This window comes from the organism of the source record quoted next, unplaced genomic scaffold, assembly GCF_019419815.1.
Source record: "Pyrus x bretschneideri cultivar Hongxiangsu unplaced genomic scaffold, Pyrus_bretschneideri_v1 Contig7, whole genome shotgun sequence".
Taxonomy (NCBI): domain Eukaryota; kingdom Viridiplantae; phylum Streptophyta; class Magnoliopsida; order Rosales; family Rosaceae; genus Pyrus; species Pyrus x bretschneideri.
In genome coordinates this window covers 10,628,310-10,647,422 of record NW_025999809.1, presented here as the reverse complement: position 1 = coordinate 10,647,422, position 19,113 = coordinate 10,628,310, and the positions used below count along the sequence as shown (strand labels likewise).

Here is a 19,113-nt window from a genome sequence, read left to right as displayed (position 1 = left end):
ATTATGTATTTATTTATATAATTATTTGAGGGAAAAATTAATAAAATTAATAATAATTATTGTAGAAGTGTAAAAAATGTAAAAAAAAAAATACACAATCACTCATAGTGATGAGCTTTACAACTTTCATGAAGAGGTCAGCTTCAAAATCCAACACTATAATCCATAAACCTTAAATTTATATTTAATCGTCGATTGTCATTTACGTTTTATTCTTCTTACTGAATTTCATTTTTTTAAGTTTTCTTTTTTGAAAACATGATCATCTGGCGGATGTAAGAAGATGAACGGTTCAGATCTTTGATATCACGTTTTGATATTTACAGTTAACTGAAATATGAGTCGATGTCATATAGTTTGTAAAAACTTTATAAACATCAAGCAATATTTTCACTAACTATAAAACTCTGAACATAATATCAACGATCCAAACTGTTCATCTTCCTACATCCTCTAATAGATCATGTTTTCAAAAAAGAAAATCCGAATAAAAACAAAATTTGATGAGAAAAATGAAGCGTAAATGTAAACAACAATCAACGGTTAAATTTTGATCTATGATTTATATGATTATAATGGTGAATTTCAAAGTTAAGCTCTTCACGAAAGTTGTAAAGCTTGTCATTACAAGCGTTTATATATTTTTTCTATATTTTTTACACTTCTACATTAATTAAAAAATATTAGATTTTGGGCAAACTAAGTGGCGTAAAACAAAGTGGCAATTACCATTGGTATACCATACCAACCAAACTATTTGGTATACCGATATTCGATATACCAAAAGTTTGGTACGGTAATGATAATAGATTTTGTCGTACCAAATATTTGGTATGGTAATTGGTACAGAGGTTTTGGTACGGTAATGTACAAAAACCACCCCTAATTAACAACATCCAACACTTTACTAATATGATACAAAAAATTTGTTCAAGACAAGAAGTTCATCCCTCTCCTAAGAGCATCTCTAAAGGAGATGCCAAAATGTACACATCAGTTATAATAGTAAAAAAGACCACACTAATATTCTTCAACTGAAGTGTCAAATCCTATGCGGCGATGACATGCATTAGCAGCAAAAGAGGTTGTTGTCAAATTTAACAGCAGCTTCAAATGTATTTTTTATTAATTATTAAATGTATTTTTTTAATTTTTAATTTTTAATCATTTATTATAATTAATGTTGAGTTGAGGTTGCAATTATCCTACTTTTTTCTTCTTTTCAATCAAGGAAAGTGAACAGATTACTGCTTAAACTTTAAATGTCCTTTATTAAATTTTAATTAGTTTAATAATTTATTTAATAAAATAATAATTTAATTTGACATATTGGTTGGAGAACAAAACTTTAAAAGATGTCAAAATGCCACATAAGCTGTCACAATTTAAATTTTATGTTCAAAATTTGACACCTTCTTTAGAGATGGTCTAATAACTCAAAGTTTTGGGGTTCAATTATTGTATACTTTCCCACGTGCATGTTTGTTTAGCCCGTTTTCTAACAAATTAAGATTTTGAGAATCCATTTATCTAATGACAATTTAGTTTTAACTAGAAAATGTGCTCGCGCGTTGCTGCGGGACTTGAATGCATCACCTTGAACTGCACGAATAAGATACATTTTACCTAAATGAAGAGAAGAATAGATGAGTGAATGCGGCAGTTGATACGTACTTATTACATCAATTACTATGACTAAATGACGTGTCAATTCCATGATTATGCAATAAAAAAACGTAGGGCTAACGAATATGACCAATCATTCTAACATTCTTCCTAGCTTATCCAATCTAGATGATAGAAATGGCTAATTTCGTTGACCAATTAACCGGATTAGCTAACACTTCCTAAAGAGATATTCTTCATGCTTCACATCTCTTAACTGGAGCTGTAATAGAATTCTAGCATAGTATCCCCAATGCTATTGAATTGGATGACGGAAATGCTGAATTTCTAAATAGCTCATCATATACTTGTGATTTGTGAATGAAGATTTTGTATTCATGAATAATGATCAAATGCTTGACAATTATCGTGCTACGTAATTATCAATCACATATTTAAAATCCAGGCACAAAAGCTTTAGAAAGATAAATAAAAAAAAACCCATATAACTAAATAGGCTTTGAATATGCTATCAGGGCACATAATTATATACCTAAAAATGGCAACAAACCAGCTTCTTCCTCACACGACCCGACTTTCTGAAATTTCCCAAGAAGATAAATCCATTAGCAATTGAGAGAAATTCGAGATATATATAAATCAAGAAGCAGAGGAGCAGAATGTTCAAACCTAATTACACCAGAATCTCAAAACGACCGATGCCCCGGAAATAGCCATGCCCTATTGCTTCTCCTCGTTCCCAGTTTGCTCTGAAATGGGGGTGTGACTCATAGTTTGATTTGGAATGGGAGTTTGACTTCTAGTTTGTTCTGCAATGGGAGTTTGAGTTATAGTTTGCTCTACAATGGGAGTTTGAATCTTGACCGAATAAAATTATTGATCAAAATCGTTCTATTTATTAATGCTTGTTCAGAGATATAATCATACCAAACAGAAAGACTCAATCCATTGCTAACATCAGCAACCCTAATTTCCCACCAAAAGAACTTAGGTCAATAGATTTCTTAGGAAACAATTCTTAGTCGCTGCGAACCACAAACTACGCAACCGAAACAGAACCGGATTAAATAAAAGCACTTTGAGTAAAGAAAACAAAGTGAAATCTGTTTTCCATCCAAATAATCTTTTAGCTCTCCGTTCAACACTTTTGATATGTTTTATTTAAAATGGTTTCTGGAATCAGTCATCTCACAGGGTATTCTGACTCTCTTTTTCATTCATTTCTCGCAAACCAATCATACATTTAAAATAGGGCTTGGATAGCCTAATGTAAACTACACAAAAAAAGATTTAGAACTTGGTTTAGCGGCTGAAAATAATTTGTGCTTCCAAATAATAATGCTTACCCATAACCTAGAATTTAAAATTAGCATTTTGTGGCGTTTGGATGTGAAAACTGAAGCGGCAGGTGGCAGTAGTGGTACCAAATTACAATTCTAAATTTAGCAACAGAATCCGGCTGATAATTAACCCAGAATATAAAATCTAAATAAGTTAGAGCAAAAATCACCTCAAATCTTTGCTTCTCTTGTACTTTGGTATTATGGGGTTGACTTGTAAACGGTAGATAAAGTCCTGAAAACCAAGAATGAAAAGCATTCTTTCAGTTAACCAAAAACCATTCATAAACGGAGTACGACATGTAAACAAAAAATAAATCTTGGAAAGCAGACATAAACAAACTTCAATCACAATTACTTTAATACATATTTGGATACAAAGGAAAATTGAATTTATTAAATTTTGATATAAAAAACATTAATTAATGCAGGAAGAACATTTGTGCCTCAATGGCGTGAGAAGTACTCAAAACAAACTTTGTGATGTGTAAACAGAAAATGATCATGCTCTCCAACCTAATGCAGAAAAAACATTTGAATTCTTCCATGATATCCATGATTTGCACATATTTATATACCAATTGAGAATAACAATTTAAAGCCCCCACCCACCCCATCTCCCCCACCCGAAAAATTCACCTAAAAACCACATTAACCGCCACAGTTTAAGAATCCAGATTACATTTTTCAACAAAAAAGAATCATCCTTCAATTATTAGCCTAAATATTGATTTGCAAACACAATGTAGCAAAAGAGTTGTTCAATAGCTCATTTTGGATTATAGGAAGTCCATTCAAAGAACTGAAAAAGCATAAATGAAAATATTCAAGAACCAACCTTTTTTGGAAACCATTGGTTCTAGTCTTATGATCTTTGATTCATTTAGCGAGAACCAAATTAATCTGAAATAAAAAGAAACCTGTTAGTTAAATCAACTCAGAATTCAAAACTAATATAGATTGACGGTGAAAAAAGGTATTCGCACACACATAATGCAATACACATGTGTAATATACAATTGAGTAAGATACTTTGATGCCATGTGGATCATTAACTGTTCCCTTGAGCCACAATTTTATTTGAATTAATGTACTAAAGATTAATGCTATGTACATTGAAAACGTCGAGTGATTGTTATATCAAAAGATTTGACCACACAGGTAGGCCATGCGGCTTTGGATCGATATTAGTACACTTACATGCAAAAAATTATGAAATATTGATTGGTTTATTAATAACGTTAATGAAGATTCTTGTTTTTGGCGTGTCTCAATGAATGTTGTTTTGTTACGTCGTTTTATTACTTAACATTATTAGTTAAATTTAAATACATAATGTTATGATAAAATGATTTAAACTTAACGTTATTGGTAACAGCATACAAAGTTTCAAAAAACAACATTGAACTTAACTAAGTTTGATGTGAGGATTATTTTGAATTTAAATCATAGATCTCTGCTCTAATCTGTGCACACACAGCATACACATTTTAAAACAAATAATAACAATCACAAAAGAACCAACAGAGTGATGGCATAAAAATCTCAAGCATGTGGCATCATCTGTCAATGAACAAAAATAAGATGTATCATGTATTGTAGAGGAATAGATAACTGAGAATTCCATTCAGAGTCACCACAATGACAACAAAGAATAGAAGCATGAACAAAAACATGCAAAACACATACAATGTGTTTTTTGCATAGAGGTTGTAACACTGAAAAAGTAGCAGAGCAGGAGGAAAAAGAGAAATGGAGAGCAAGGTGGTAGCTAAAAGAGAAATTAGAGTTATTAATATCTTCTTAGCTCTCCTAATTTAATAATTTAGACTCAAAATATATTCTGTTAGATGTCTTTCCGAATCCATGTTTTGAGAAAGATGGTACTGTCCAAGAAGAGCGGGACTTTTCCTTTCTAAAAAAATGGAAGCCAACAGCAATCATGAATAAAAGTGGGCAGAGAATATAAAATTCTACTTGTCTTTTCTTGTGGCTTTGGTGGTTTTGGCAAATGGTTTTATTTTATTTTTTATTTTTTATTTTTTTACAGCAATGGACGGCAGCAAGAAAGGGGGAGAGCAGACAGGCAGCAGAAAAGCAAGAAATAATCAAATTGGACTCGAACTTACCAATTTTCTATTCAAATAAACTGAAAAAAGGAGTTGGAATCAAACTAACCTCCGTTTTCTATATGCAGCAAACTGCATCTTGTTTTTGCCTTCGTTAGCAACATACCATTGGCTCTGTACACACCAAAAAATGCTCTGTACACACCAAAAAAACACAGTAAACACCTCATTCATTACTAATAACCATTTCAATTAATTTATTATTTAGACAAATTTTTCAATGATTCCGAAGCTCAGATAAAATCTGCAGGAGAAAATTGAGATTATATGCAATTGTATGTCAAATAACCTGAAAAATACCATATATCCAATATTAAGTGCATACACCTATAAACTAATCTTTATATATTCTTTAAAATAATACAGATCAATGTAATCTAAAACATTGAAAACATTATCATACAATTAAAGAATAACGATGCAGAAAATTTTCTTTCCATTATTTTCGGATAACTTTCCAGTCAAAAACCATTTCTTTTATCCCATTTGTCCAACACCACCTGCATTTCAAACAAAAAGGAAGAGTTTAATAACTAATAATTTCAGGCACTTTCCAATTTTCAGCTATGATAAAGACCATGGATAATTTATTGTGTCCATTTTCTTGCCATCTTAAGTGGCCAGAAACTGAAAATTTGTTATCAAATGTGTTAATGTTGCAATATATAGGATGACGGAGAAAATTCCAGTGAAGATTGGTTGAGAAAATTTACAGTGTCACTACTCGCCTTTAGAAAGATGTCTTTTCTGGAAACCATTTCAAAGTGTTTAGGATCCCAAAACCCGTAATCGATTATAGTGTGCCTAAAATCAAAAAATGACCTTCACAAAAACTAACTCAAAAACCCTAAATCCCTAAACCAGATTAGTGTGGTTTCATCCTGTTAAAGATACGAAAAATGAAGCCATTCAAGCGGTTAAGATATCTAGTAATGATCATGGAGATACGCAGCTGGAAGAAGATGTAAGATAAAAAACTTATTAGTATGAAATGAATCCAATATCCTAATGTAAAGGAAATTACTCATAGTAGAAATTCTGAATGGACAAAGTTTTGGCTTCCCTTTCCGGCTATACTTGATTAACTGGGAACCTTTTTTTTAATGCAATCAGCGACTTCATGAGAGAGAGAGAGAGAGAGAGAGAGAGAGAGAGAGAGAGAGAGAGGAATATTAGGTGAAAAGTAGTATTGCCAATTCACACAGAGATCAAAATCTTGAATATATATGTTTAACCATATCAAACATCATTTCGTCGAAACCGACTTCACAAACACCTTCTTCTTCTGTTTTCAAATTTTCAGAAACACAACAATCAACTACGTTTTCGAGAAAATTAACAAAAAAAGAAACCCTCTTTGATTCAGTTTTCTCAAAAACCAAACAGAACCTAAAAATTTCAAGCTTACATTTTTGAAGCGAGCCATGGATAACGTTTGCAATTTCAGCTCCGTAGCTTTGTGATCAATACTGCAAAAAATTAAAACAAAAAATTATACGCATTTAGAGTAGAAAAAAGAATGAATTTATGCTAGGGATTCGCCAGATAATTAAAACTAATTGAAAAATTAAACAAAATTACCTTTGGGCGTTTAGGGTTTTGGGGGAACTCGGTCTTTGCGTGAGGTTATAGACGAAGGAAGGAAATGACTAAACGCGCGAGGCAAATTTGGTTGGTTTATTAGGCGCATCCGAACCGTCTAAACATACTAAGGAAATCAAGATGCATCCAAAACACAAACAGTCAAACTGGAATGCGCATGGAGAAGCAGAAGAAGAAAAAGAAGATGAAGAGGGGGTAGTCGATAGCTTACCCGACACTGGTCGTGGTCGGAGTGACAGAAATCAACAAAGCCCTGTGCGATTTCATCGTTTTGAGATGTGATGGTCACATCATGATTTTATCACCTGAAGGTCGACCCTTCCAAGTCAGAAAACAGAAAAATTAAAATTCAGGAACAATAAACTAACAAAAACAAATTACAGAAGAGGAAAAAATCAAATTACCTAAACAAAAATCCATGATTATTCCATGAGTGCTGATTCTATAGGTTTTAAAGGGGGAAGGTTTTTTTATTTGAGATGGATGATGTTCGATCTGGGGATTTTAGGTGAGCAGATTGAAACTGAGGGAGAGAGAAAGAGAATGATGAAGAGAATGGGATCTGAGGGAGAAAGAGGGGAGGAAGAGAATGGTAAGGTGACGATCGCACCCTGCCTTTCCACGATCATCAACACGCGGCATCAAGATCAGCGGCAGAGAGAGACAGTGGCAGCTTCGTAAATAAACTGAAATGTGGTCCAAAACACTGTTCATATGAATAGTGCAATTTCCCCTCCTACTTTAGACTAAAGTAATTTGAATCACAAAAAAAAAAAAAAAAAAAAAAAAAAAAATTATAGACCATCTTGGTCAATGACTCAACACTGATATGGAATTATAGGAAAGAAATCATCTTCGAATCTTTTCCATTAAGGCCACCGAACCAAGTGATCCGGATCCTTGAAATTTGATCTAACGGTTAAAGTTATTATAACTTTTAAAGAGGGTCCCTGTTTTTAGTCGTTGAATCAAATTTCAAAGGTCCGGATTACTTAATCCGGTGGCCTTGGTGGAAGAGATCCGGAGAGGATCTCTTTCCGGAATCATGTGCTTTAATATATCTGACACTCATTTTCCACGGAAAATGATCCTCGCTAGATCCTTTTCCTGAGGATCGCAAGGATCTCGTAATTATGTTTGTTAATCTTACATCATGCGATCAGTTTTTGTTAGGTACTATTTATATTTAATTTTAAATTTTAAATGATTTCTGACCACACGATGCACGATGAACGGATAAGATTACAAGATCCCCTGAATCCCTAAGAAAAGAATCAGTCGAGGACCCTTTTCCATTTTCCACCACAAATACCCCAATATATGCATGATTAGACCTGCCTCGTTTTCCAGCCTTATGGGTTTAGTCAAAAGATAAATCTTGGGCAATCAAATTAGGCTAATGTCGTGTTTACGTATCTATAATCGGAATGAGAATGTAGAATTGAATTTTAATTACGGAGTATTACGGTGTTTTCTAAACACGGAGGAATAAAAAAAGCAGTGGGGCCCACAGAAATTTTGGAATTCAATTCCTTTTATTGGTGGAATTGGATGCCCTAGATATAAGTGGTAATCCAATTCCTGATTGTTTGGGCAATCGGAATGATATTTTTGTTCCTTATACGTCCTCACTTACTTTTTTTATTTCCAAGACTATCCTTTATAAACTCATTAAAATATATAAAATATTTGATTTGGGACAAGGGCATTTGAGTAATCATACTAGTTTATATTCCAATTCTGCTGAATTAGTAAACAGCTTTATGGAATTCTATTCCGATTCCAGAACATTTAAGTAAACAGCTTCAACAGGAATCCGATTCTAACTTCTCCTCATTCCAACTCCTCCTCATTCCAACTCCTCCTCAATTCAATTCCTCATATTTTCATTACCGTTACGTAAACACACCATAATTCCAGCTTAATTATTTTATTTCCTTGCAGTTCTCAGGCTCTAGCCTTCCAACAGAGGAAACTTCTTTGTAGTTTTTCTTAGGCTTGTTTATTGATTCGCGGTCTGAAACTGTTTTTTAATTTTACTTTATTTTTGAAATTGGATTTACCTCATTTACCTCTTAAAACTGCCAAAATCGAGTTAAGTCACTTTATTTATGTCAGCGGCGGCAGAGATTTGGCAGTTTTAGAGGTTTAGAGCAGCCTGGAAATTTCATACATTGCCAAGATGTAAAGTGAGACTAAAAATCAGTTGGGTTGTTGAAAGATAACCCATGAAGTGGGCTGTTCGGCTATAATAACTCGGATTACTTTGAAAATTTGAATTTCAAGCTTCTCTTTTATTTAAACAGTTATATGATTTCGAATTTTGGTAGTTTCTGAAAGATTAGGTGGTAGTCTGTTAACCTTATTTTATAAATTAAATAATGAAATAAAAAGAAACTTTTATTTCAATTATCTCCTACAAACACATTATTGCAACCCTCATATCAGTTACAATAACATCACTTTTCTACAACAGTTGGATCACGAGACCAAGATACTTCTTCGATGACTTTATTCTAGTCTATATAGAATGGTAAGTGATTTTCGCACTTTCTTTTTCTCCTATGCATTTCTCTCCTTGTTTTTAGATCGAACAAAATAAAAAATAACTACAGGCGGAAGCAAAGAGACGAGTGCAAATAGAGAAACCGGGATGTGAAAATCACTATACCAGGTATAATTGGCTAAGTAGTCCCTTCAACAAAGCACACTTATCAAACCAAACAAATCCTTACTTACCATGCTGCAAACACCATAATCTAGCTGTTCTGTTTTGTATGGTGATGGCCTCGAGTTCTAGATCTTGCAGGGAGTGGAAGAGGAGGGATGCTTTGTTCATGCCTGAAGAAATTATCAGGATCAACTTTGCTCTTAATTTTAATCAACCTGTTGAAGTTGTCCTTGAAATACCTATTCCCCCAAGCACTTGCCTCAATGAAGCTTATGTTACTCTTCTTGTTAACCCCCAAATCAAGATCCCTATAATTCACATACGCCTGCCTTGGAAACATTGTGACATAAGGGGCCATGTAGTTGTAAAGCTTTCTGATCCAATCCATGTGCTTTCCTTCATCTTCTTTCTCATCCTGCCATGTGGTCAGGTACTGGATTTTGAAGAGAACTTTTCTGTGGGGGAAAGGGATTGCACTCTCTGAAATTCTACCCATCATTCCACCATATGGGTTTAAAATTACTAGAGGAGACTCTTCCTCCATCAGCCTCTTCCAAAACCCTTCAAGCCCACTTTCAGGAATTGGGTCTTTTACAAAATCTGATTTGGCTTTGAAGTAGTTCTTGAACGTAGATTTTCCTTCAAGCAAAACCTGTTAGGAATTTAAAGGCACCAACAAATAAAATTTTAGTCCGCAGATCCACCAAAAGAGTAAAACGAACACGGTGAATGTCCAAACTTCATTTAGAAACAAGCAAGCGCAAAGAACACACGATATATGACGATTCACACAAATAATTGGGCTACGTCCTCACGCATTAAATTGTTTCCGCCAAAGGCCTATTTGGGACTGCTAAGAGTATTATGTAATCCATTCTATAATAACAACAGTACTTCTAAATAAATAATTGGCAGAAACACTTGAGAAAAGTATTTTTGATGTTGTTCATAAAGCGCTTGCTAGCTAGGCGCTTCATGAAGCACTTTCAAGTGGTTTTCTAAGTATTACTTGGGTTTTAAATAAAAACTTTGACATGTTTATAGTAAAAACACTTTTAACAAAAGCACTTATCAGTAGAAGTATTTCTAACATAAGTTGTCCTATATGAGCCTGAACAAATACATAAGATGATCATTACCTCAGGTGGGGTCGAACTTGGGTACCCTGCTATGTACATCACAGATTTGAGCCAGCTTGTTTCTGTGCAATCTTTTTTGGTCAATCCCAACTCAGGGAAGCTGGTTTGAACAACATCAAGCAATCTATCAGCACCTCCAAGGAATTGGGCTTGGTAAAGAGTTGTGACAGTTTTATTGCCAGTTTTGCTACCTTCTGACACTTGTATGACGACTCTCATGAAGAGATCTTCATCGAGCTCAGTGGCAGCTACTTGTTGCCATTTATGTAGGACTTTTGTAGCGCCTGTTTCCAAGGTTTTAGGAACAGTAAAAACTGTGACGGTTTCCGGAACGGGAACCAGCTTTATCTTCCACCAGAGAATGATTCCAAAGCTTCCTCCTCCTCCTCCTCTGATTGCCCAAAAAAGGTCTTCTCCCATTGCTGCTCTATCGAGAACTCTCCCACTCACGTCAACGATTTTTGCATCGATGACATTGTCGGCTCCAAGGCCATATTTTCTCATCATGGAGCCATATGCACCTCCGGTTATGTGCCCACCAACGCCTAGACTCGTGCAAAGCCCGGCAGGGAAGCCATGTGTTTTGCTCTTCTCTGCAATTCTGTAGTAAACCTCACCAATGGAGGCACCAGCTTGAGCCCATGTACTGTTATCTTGGATATCAACGATGACTGATCGAAGCTTGGCCAGGTCTACAACGACGAAAGGCGTTTCGATTTGGGAGACATAAGAGGCGGCCTCATAATCATGGCCTCCACTTCTGACTCTGAGGTGGATTCCAAGCTGCTTTGAGCAAATGACAGCAGCTTGGACGTGGGAATCATGCAATGGTGTGAAGATAAACTGAGGCTTTGGCGCTGTAGGGACCAAGTACCTAAGATTTTGTGCTGAGGATTGTAGGAATGGGAGGAATGTAGAATTGTTGGGGGTGATCAAGGCCGTGGAGAATGGGATTGAAATCTCAGATTTTTCCGAGAGGCATTGGCTGAAATCTTCTTGTAATGAAGCTAGAGGATGTGCCCATGGAGTTGAAATCAGGAGAAGAAACAGTGAGAAAATTGAAGCGTTTGGAATTGGATGCTTCATGCCTAATTGCTTCGTTTAAGGTATTCGCTTTGTGTGGTGTTGGGAAAGTGGATGATGGTGTGTGTTGCTTTATAGAAGCATGATTCTCTCATTGACACCGCAACGTCTTCTTGAGCTAATGCAAACGTCATGTGGCGTTGGCATGAAAAAATTGTTATGGATGATTGTTGCCAAATAGTTAATATGGTATAATTTTTTCTGCTTATTTTATAATAATAAATTATGACTATCACATCGTCACATATATTATTATTTTATACATGAGATTTCAACGAATAAATACATATTTTTTTATCTCGTATGTACTGGTATTGTTCTTCAAGTGTTTGAAGAGTGTGGAGTATGGACCAAGTCAGCAGTACGTAGTCAACATCTTTGATCTACCATTTCTTTTAATTCATGGTCCTTTACAATTAATGTTTTGATTATCCAGACATAGTTTTATCATGTTCTTGCTTTAAATTCAAGTTCCCCTGTATATTGTAAATGGTTCCGAATCAGAAAATTCATTTTTCTGGGCAAAAGGAACGTGCAATATATTTGATCAGCTTTTTTTCCTTATCAATATTTCATATCCAAAAGTTCAAGTTTTTAAAATACGTACTTTAATCAGAGAATTATTTTTCTTGAATTTGCTAGATAAAATACTAGAGCTTCGGTTTCGGACTAAAAAATCCTTATTTAAAATAGGTTTGTCGTCGACTTGCCACTTAAAACTATGGTAGACCCTTATACTATATTTTCTTGGTATACATATATTATTGTATTAGAAAAAAAAAAGGAATTGCAACGGGCGCTTTACCGTAATGACGGAAAACAATATATTTATGCATCTTAGTGCTCAGTTGGATCTTCATCTCCATCTCCATCTCCATCTCCTCTTCTTCTCTAACAACTAACAATTTAACCTACTAACGCTATCATTTGAAAAAAAAAAAAAAAAAAGGTTCTAACAAACGATAGGTGCTAGTCGGGCGGCGAGCTAGCGCCTAGTGCCTAGGCGGAATCTAGACGGGCGCCTAGGTGGATTTAGGTAAATTTCTTGTATATCTTGTAAATAAATGCATATTGACACATAAAAAATTCTACTTGTATGAAATTCATGGATAAGATAATAAAAGAATGATAAAATACAAAAAGAGTATCCAACAAGTTCAAAATTTAAAAACATATTAAGCATATATACCATATAACTTAAGACATTTTGAATGATTAGTAAGTTAAATAAATTAAATTCAGACAAATAAAATATAATTCAAGACATTTTATAGTATTAATTTAAACTAAAATATAACACTTAAATTTAGGAATGAGAGGATTGAGTGGGGGAGGAGAAAACAAATTAGAATTGATAAAGTGGACTGTATAGCAAAGCAACCCACGTGATTTTTAGTTTTTTAATAAAAATGGTGAGGCTAAAAGGCCTCCCATGTGGATGAGGAGAGTGTTTTCAAACCAATAGCAAAAACACACTGTTTTACCAAATGGTTAGTCGTCTTCTTCAGTTCTTCTCCACCTTCTGGTTTGCAGAAGGCCATGACAGAGCAGCCGTCGCCACTGTTTTCTCCTCCACCATATACCCATATTTGGGTGGTCCGCGGAGGTCTCACAGCCACTAGTCCGGGCTTCCGGGTGGTTGCAGGACCACCCAGGTCCCTTAATAGATCCGTCCCAGCGTCCGCACAGACCTTGCCGATTTAAGAAACGATTTTGAGTTAATCGCGGCGGAACACTGCCGCCTAGCGCCTAGGCGCCGCCTCAACCGTTTTTTAAAACACTGAAAAAAAATGAAATTTTTATTGGCCCTTGAAATATTTAGTTGTGCACTCCAAACTTTCAATATTAAAAAAAAAAAAAAAAAAAAAAAAAAAAAAAAAAAAGACCAAAAATTCAAGATAAATAATATTGACTAGGGATGGACATTTGGTGGATGGGAATGTATGAGGAAAGCAGGGCCACATGTAGAGCTAATTTCACAGAATCTATGTTTTCATGTGGTGCTAAGCCATCTTAAGGCGGGTTGGCTTGGGTGGGTACTATGATTGAGATTATTTACTTTCTTTCTTATCCCTAAAGTGAGCATGAGTGACAAATAATCCATAAAACAAATCATATTAAATCATATAAATTTGTGTTGTACAATCACTATCTATTACTTAACATTTAAATTTCATTATTAAAATAAATTATAAAAAACAAGTGTAATAACAATTAGATTTTATGTATATTTACATGTAATATAATATATAGATTTTGCTATAATATTTACATGTATTTAATATAATCATCATCTCAACAGGTAGACAATGATTGTGTTAAATACATATTATTCAAATGAATATATCTGACAGTCAGTAATAATTGTATTAAATACATGCAAGTATTAAATACATATTATTCATGGCATGCAAAAGATGGAAGTGGACGAGGAAAGATAAAAAACAAACATCCCGTGAAGCTGGATCCTTATCTCCTGATATGACCTTCTCACACAACTCTTTAGTTTTTTAAATTGAATTGAATAAATAAAACGAAAATAACGGTTAGAATTGAACAAAATCGTGTAAGAAGTTGGAAATAGTGTGTTTATCATTTGTCTGTCATATATTTGGATCAAAGTAAAGGACACGTGAAAGGAAGGAAAGTAAAGCGAAGCAACTTTCACATTTGTAGATTCTCAATTTGACTATTGTGTCACCGCCATGCCTCGTCTAGAGAAAGTAATGCATAATCAATTGGACAATGACATGCCCGCAATTAACTATCGTGGCCCTCAATTCAGCTGCTATTGCGCTCGTGTTATAGTTTAAGACTATAACTAAAATTTTTATATTTAAATCCTTATCAGCCAGGATATTTCATTCTTAACCGTACCCTGCAATTAAGGCTTTAAAAAATAATGATTTTCATACTCTTGTTTTCTCGTTTTGTACTTACTCTTTTATTTAGGTTTGTTGATTCTCTTTTAACTTAATAAAATTATGAAAATTTTATTTGAACCTATATAACTTCTTTCTTCACATAACTTACTCTCTTCAATCATATTGTTTTTTATTAAAGAATTAATCTATCTTTAAACCCAAATTTATTACCTAAACTACCCTCTTAAACCTAATTTAAAATGTTAAGTTATCTTTACACTTATTCACTTTATAAAATAACATCTGTACTTAAATTTTTTTTAAAGAGGCATCCTTGCCCCACCCCTCCTTCCACAAGCATTTCCATGGCTACTTTTTTTTTTCTTTTCTTTATGCTACCAAACCTATACATTTGCCTTTTTTTCTTTCTATTGATGTGCATAAGCAACAAATTAAACAATTCATCCCCTTATATTTATCAACAAGCAAGGAAGTTTATAATCTAAGAACATTGGTAAGAAGTTTTTCCTCATAATTTCCAACTGTAGAAAGTTTAACAAACCATTCGGGATTGATGAAAAAAATTGAAACCCAAATACTCATCTTCTAAACCTTAAAAAAATTAAAATCAAACGAACAATAAATTGAGTCAATACCTTAGTTGGAGGATTCAAAACTTCAAAATCACCATCCATCAATAAAAAAAAACTTGTTTTTCTCTACAAGACCTATTAGGGTTTTAGCCAGAATGAATGTAGGATAAACAATAAGTGATGGTAGGGTTTAATTTGTTTATTGATGAATTTGAGTTTTATTATTAATTTCATTTTGTACTTAATAGTAATTATGCAATAAATAACAATAGACAATTAACAATTTAAATTTAAGTTTGATGTAAAAAAATTGTTACATGGGTTCAAATAAAATTTTCTTAAAATTATTTAGGAAGAGAATAAAAGAGTATGAAAATTACTTTACTTTGAAGAGGTGAATATAAACTAGTCCTTACAGTAAATTGAGATGTTTTGTAAATTACAATTTAGGGAAACAAACTATTGACCTAACCTAAACTTAAACGATTTCTTCCTGCACCCTATGTTAACCTCTAATTTCAGACAATTTTTATGAGAAAAAGAATACTAGAATTTGATTAGGCCATGTCAAAATACTAAGGAAACTGATAACACACGTTTTTAACCTCTCACACAGTGTTTAATCTTGTCCATTAATTATTTAAAAAAAATTGTCCATTAATTTTGATTAATTTATTCAATATTTTCACTGTAGCGACAGTTCTTGTGGACCAATCGGTACCAAAGTACTGATCGTATCATTTTCTATTTCATTTATTTATTTGGAAGCAAGTTTACGATTTATTGAGCAACAAATGTATATTTAATAGACTATTTAAGTCGAAAACTAAAAAAATAAGTGAAAAATATAGTAGGGAGGCCCAAAACATTGTTAAAATGACGTTCCACACTCAAGAATATAACAAAAAGTATTACTATAATCTTCAAACTTCACGATTAGGCGAAGGTGAAAATAAATAGATTGAACGATAATTTAAATATGACTGGGCAAGGATCGGTAGCGTGGTACCGATCTTTCCCAGTTCATTTATTTATTTATTTATTTTCTGCTTTTTTGTTTATTCCTTTGAGTTTTTTCTTCGTACATTACTTTATCTGAGTAACCACTATTAAATTCAAATATCTTTAAATTTAGGTTTTAAATCGTTGATTACAAGTGTTTAAATATGTACGATAATAGATTTTGCATGAAAAAATATATTTTGAAGAATAGGAGTTTGATAGTTTGTTGTTATGGTAAGAGAACTAAAACAAACATAAGCAAAAAAAAAAAAAAAAAAAAAAAAAATTGAAAAGAGGGGTTCGGTATGAAGATAGCGATTCTTAACCCGACCGGTTGCTCAAACTCTAGCGACAGTTCTTGTGGACAATCGGTATCAAAGTACTGATCGTATCATTTTCTATTTCATTTATTTATTTGGAAGCAAGTTTAAGATTTATTGAGCAAAAAATGTATATTTAATAGACTATTTAAGTTGAAAACTAAAAAAATAAGTGAAAAATATAGTAGGGAGGCCCAAAACATTGTTAAAATGACGTTCCACACTCAAGAATATAACAAAAAGTATTACTATAATCTTCAAACTTCACGATTAGGCAAAGGTGAAAATAAATAGATTGAACGATAATTTAAATACGACTGGGCAAGGATCGGTAGCGTGGTACCGATCTTTCCCAGTTCATTTATTTATTTATTTATTTTCTGCTTTTTTGTTTATTCCTTTGAGTTTTTTCTTCGTACATTACTTTATCTGAATAACCACTATTAAATTCAAATATCTTTAAATTTAGGTTTTAAATCGTTGATTACAAGTGTTTAAATATGTACGATAATAGATTTTGCATGAAAAAATATATTTTGAAGAATAGGAGTTTGATAGTTTGTTGTTATGGTAAGAGAACTAAAACAAACATAAGCAAAAAAAAAAAAAAAAAAAAAAAAAAATTGAAAAGAGGGGTTCGGTATGAAGATAGCGATTCTTAACCCGAACTGTTGCTAAAACTATAGCGATAGTTCTTGTGGACAATCGGTATCAAAGTACTGATCGTATCCTTTTCTATTTCATTTATTTATTTGGAAGCAAGTTTACGATTTATTGAGCAACAAATTTATATTTAATAGACTATTTAAGTCGAAAACTAAAAAAATAAGTGAAAAATATAGTAGGGAGGCCCAAAACATTGTTAAAATGACATTCCACACTCAAGAATATAACAAAAAGTATTACTATAGTCTTCAAACTTCACGATTAGGCGAAGGTGAAAATAAATAGATTGAACGATAATTTAAATACGACTGGGCAAGGATCGGTAGCGTGGTACCGATCTTTCCCAGTTCATTTTTTTATTTATTTATTTTCTGCTTTTTTGTTTATTCCTTTGAGTTTTTTCTTCGTACATTACTTTATCTGAGTAACCACTATTAAATTCAAATATCTTTAAATTTAGGTTTTAAATCGTTGATTACAAGTGTTTAAATATGTACGATAATAGATTTTGCATGAAAAAATATATTTTGAAGAATAGGAGTTTGATAGTTTGTTGTTATGGTAAGAGAACTAAAACAAACATAAGCAAAAAAAAAAAAAAAAAAAAAAATTGAAAAGAGGAGTTCGGTATGAAGATAGCGATTCTTAACTCGAACTGTTGCTAAAACTGTAGCGACAGTTCTTGTGGACAATCGGATCTCTTCCACCAAAGCCCACGGATCAAGTGATCCGAATCCTTGAAATTTGATTTAACCGTTAAAATTATTATGACTTTTAAAAGATGACCTTGTTTTTAACCGTTTGATTAAATTTCAAAGGTTCGAATCACTTGAGCCGTGAATTTTGATGGAAAAAATTCGGAAATGATCTCTTTTAAAAAAAAAGGTGTATCAAAGAACAATAAACTGTGTGTATCATTTCTCAGTATAATGAGATAAATGGTCCTTTGTAATGATTCCCAAATAGTGTTCTTTTATTTACTTTAACGTGAACAAACCATCTTGAACTTTGGGAAAGGAAGACTTTGGTTTTAAAACGAGAGATTGAGTTTTATACATATGTTAGATTAATGGTGGTATTTTTCAAAATGCATGTAAAAATTATGCTAATTCGTTTTCACGATGCAGAGATGTTGGCAAGTGTCAAACTTTGTAAATAATATTATACTTGCACGAAATAAATATATAGCTTCTTTCTCCTCCCCTCTTTAATTCCTTTTTGACCAGACGTGCTTCTTGGATTATATTGAACAGAACTATGACTTGAAGCTAGAGGCACCACTTTGCTTTTACTCTTAATGTTGCTTATTTGATCAAGTTTAGCTTCTTTGTTAGTTTGTGGCTGGTAAGCCATCTAAATACATATCAAGTCATATTTTTCTTTTATAATATTGTTCTAATATATGCTTAACTCCAATGTAAATCATCTTAAACTTTTTTTTTTTTCATTGTACCATCGAGATTTTCTAAAAAAAAATTCGTTGGAATTACTCTTGACATTTACTGTGAAAAAGATACAATAACAAGTTGTACAAGGTCTTGCATATTTATATCTCATCTTCGGCCAATATACTGTATATATTAAAGCAAGAGGAAATGTTGAGTAAAATCATTGCCGACATTTTTTCCAGAAAGTTACAATAAAATCATAAGAGGACTAGACTGACTTCTGTGTTTTGTATGGATCAATTAACATTAAACTTTACAACTTACAAGTCGAGGAAACCAAAAAGAAAGTTAAATTCAACAAACTCTGATGAATCTAGTCTTAAAAGGAAGCCAAAAGTTATTTGTACTTGAGAACAAAGAAAAACATGAGTTGCCCGAAATGTCATTATGAACTCCACAATTATTTTAGATGTTCATACTCAAGAAGTGAAAAAGATAAATGATTATTTATGCACGTTGAATTCATTATTCGGGCTTTATAATTTTTATGAATGCTCAATATTACTTAAGCATGTCATATGTTATACGATACGGTCATCTCTAGCTAATAATTTCTTCTAAATGGTGGGGAGCATTTTTTTTTTTTTTTTTTTTTCAGTCATCTGCAGTAAAATCATGCCGCTTAATACG

The 19,113-nt window shown here is 33.0% G+C and overlaps 1 protein-coding gene and 2 long non-coding RNA genes across 3 annotated transcripts; all 3 read right to left on the bottom strand.

Annotated features, from left to right (window-relative positions):
• Nucleotides 1-2,090: 2,090 nt before the first annotated feature.
• Nucleotides 2,091-2,437, bottom strand: LOC108867249. The gene is made up of 2 exons (XR_007254234.1): nucleotides 2,296-2,437; nucleotides 2,091-2,204 (listed from the first exon to the last, which is right to left on the bottom strand). It is a non-coding gene; the product is annotated as an uncharacterized LOC108867249 (long non-coding RNA).
• Nucleotides 2,438-3,140: 703 nt separating this feature from the next.
• Nucleotides 3,141-5,217, bottom strand: LOC108867248. Its single transcript, XR_007254293.1, has 3 exons — nucleotides 5,145-5,217; nucleotides 3,805-3,869; nucleotides 3,141-3,201 (listed from the first exon to the last, which is right to left on the bottom strand). It is a non-coding gene; the product is annotated as an uncharacterized LOC108867248 (long non-coding RNA).
• Nucleotides 5,218-9,079: 3,862 nt separating this feature from the next.
• On the bottom strand, nucleotides 9,080-11,608 carry LOC103945067 (berberine bridge enzyme-like 15). The gene is made up of 2 exons (XM_009355583.3): nucleotides 10,508-11,608; nucleotides 9,080-10,020 (listed from the first exon to the last, which is right to left on the bottom strand). Exons 1-2 carry the CDS (start codon nucleotides 11,591-11,593, stop codon nucleotides 9,457-9,459), a joined length of 1,650 nt encoding a protein of 549 aa, XP_009353858.2. The 5' UTR covers nucleotides 11,594-11,608; the 3' UTR covers nucleotides 9,080-9,456.
• Nucleotides 11,609-19,113: the final 7,505 nt, after the last annotated feature.

What these genes read in the sequence shown, in the direction of transcription:
- LOC103945067 (XM_009355583.3), bottom strand. Translation starts at nt 11,593, where the DNA reads ATGAAGCATCCAATTCCAAACGCTTCAATTTTCTCACTGTTTCTTCTC. An exon ending in CAAGTTCGACCCCACCTGAG is followed by an intron (nt 10,021 to 10,507) that starts GTAATGATCATC and finishes AATTCCTAACAG; the next exon opens with GTTTTGCTTGAAGGAAAATC.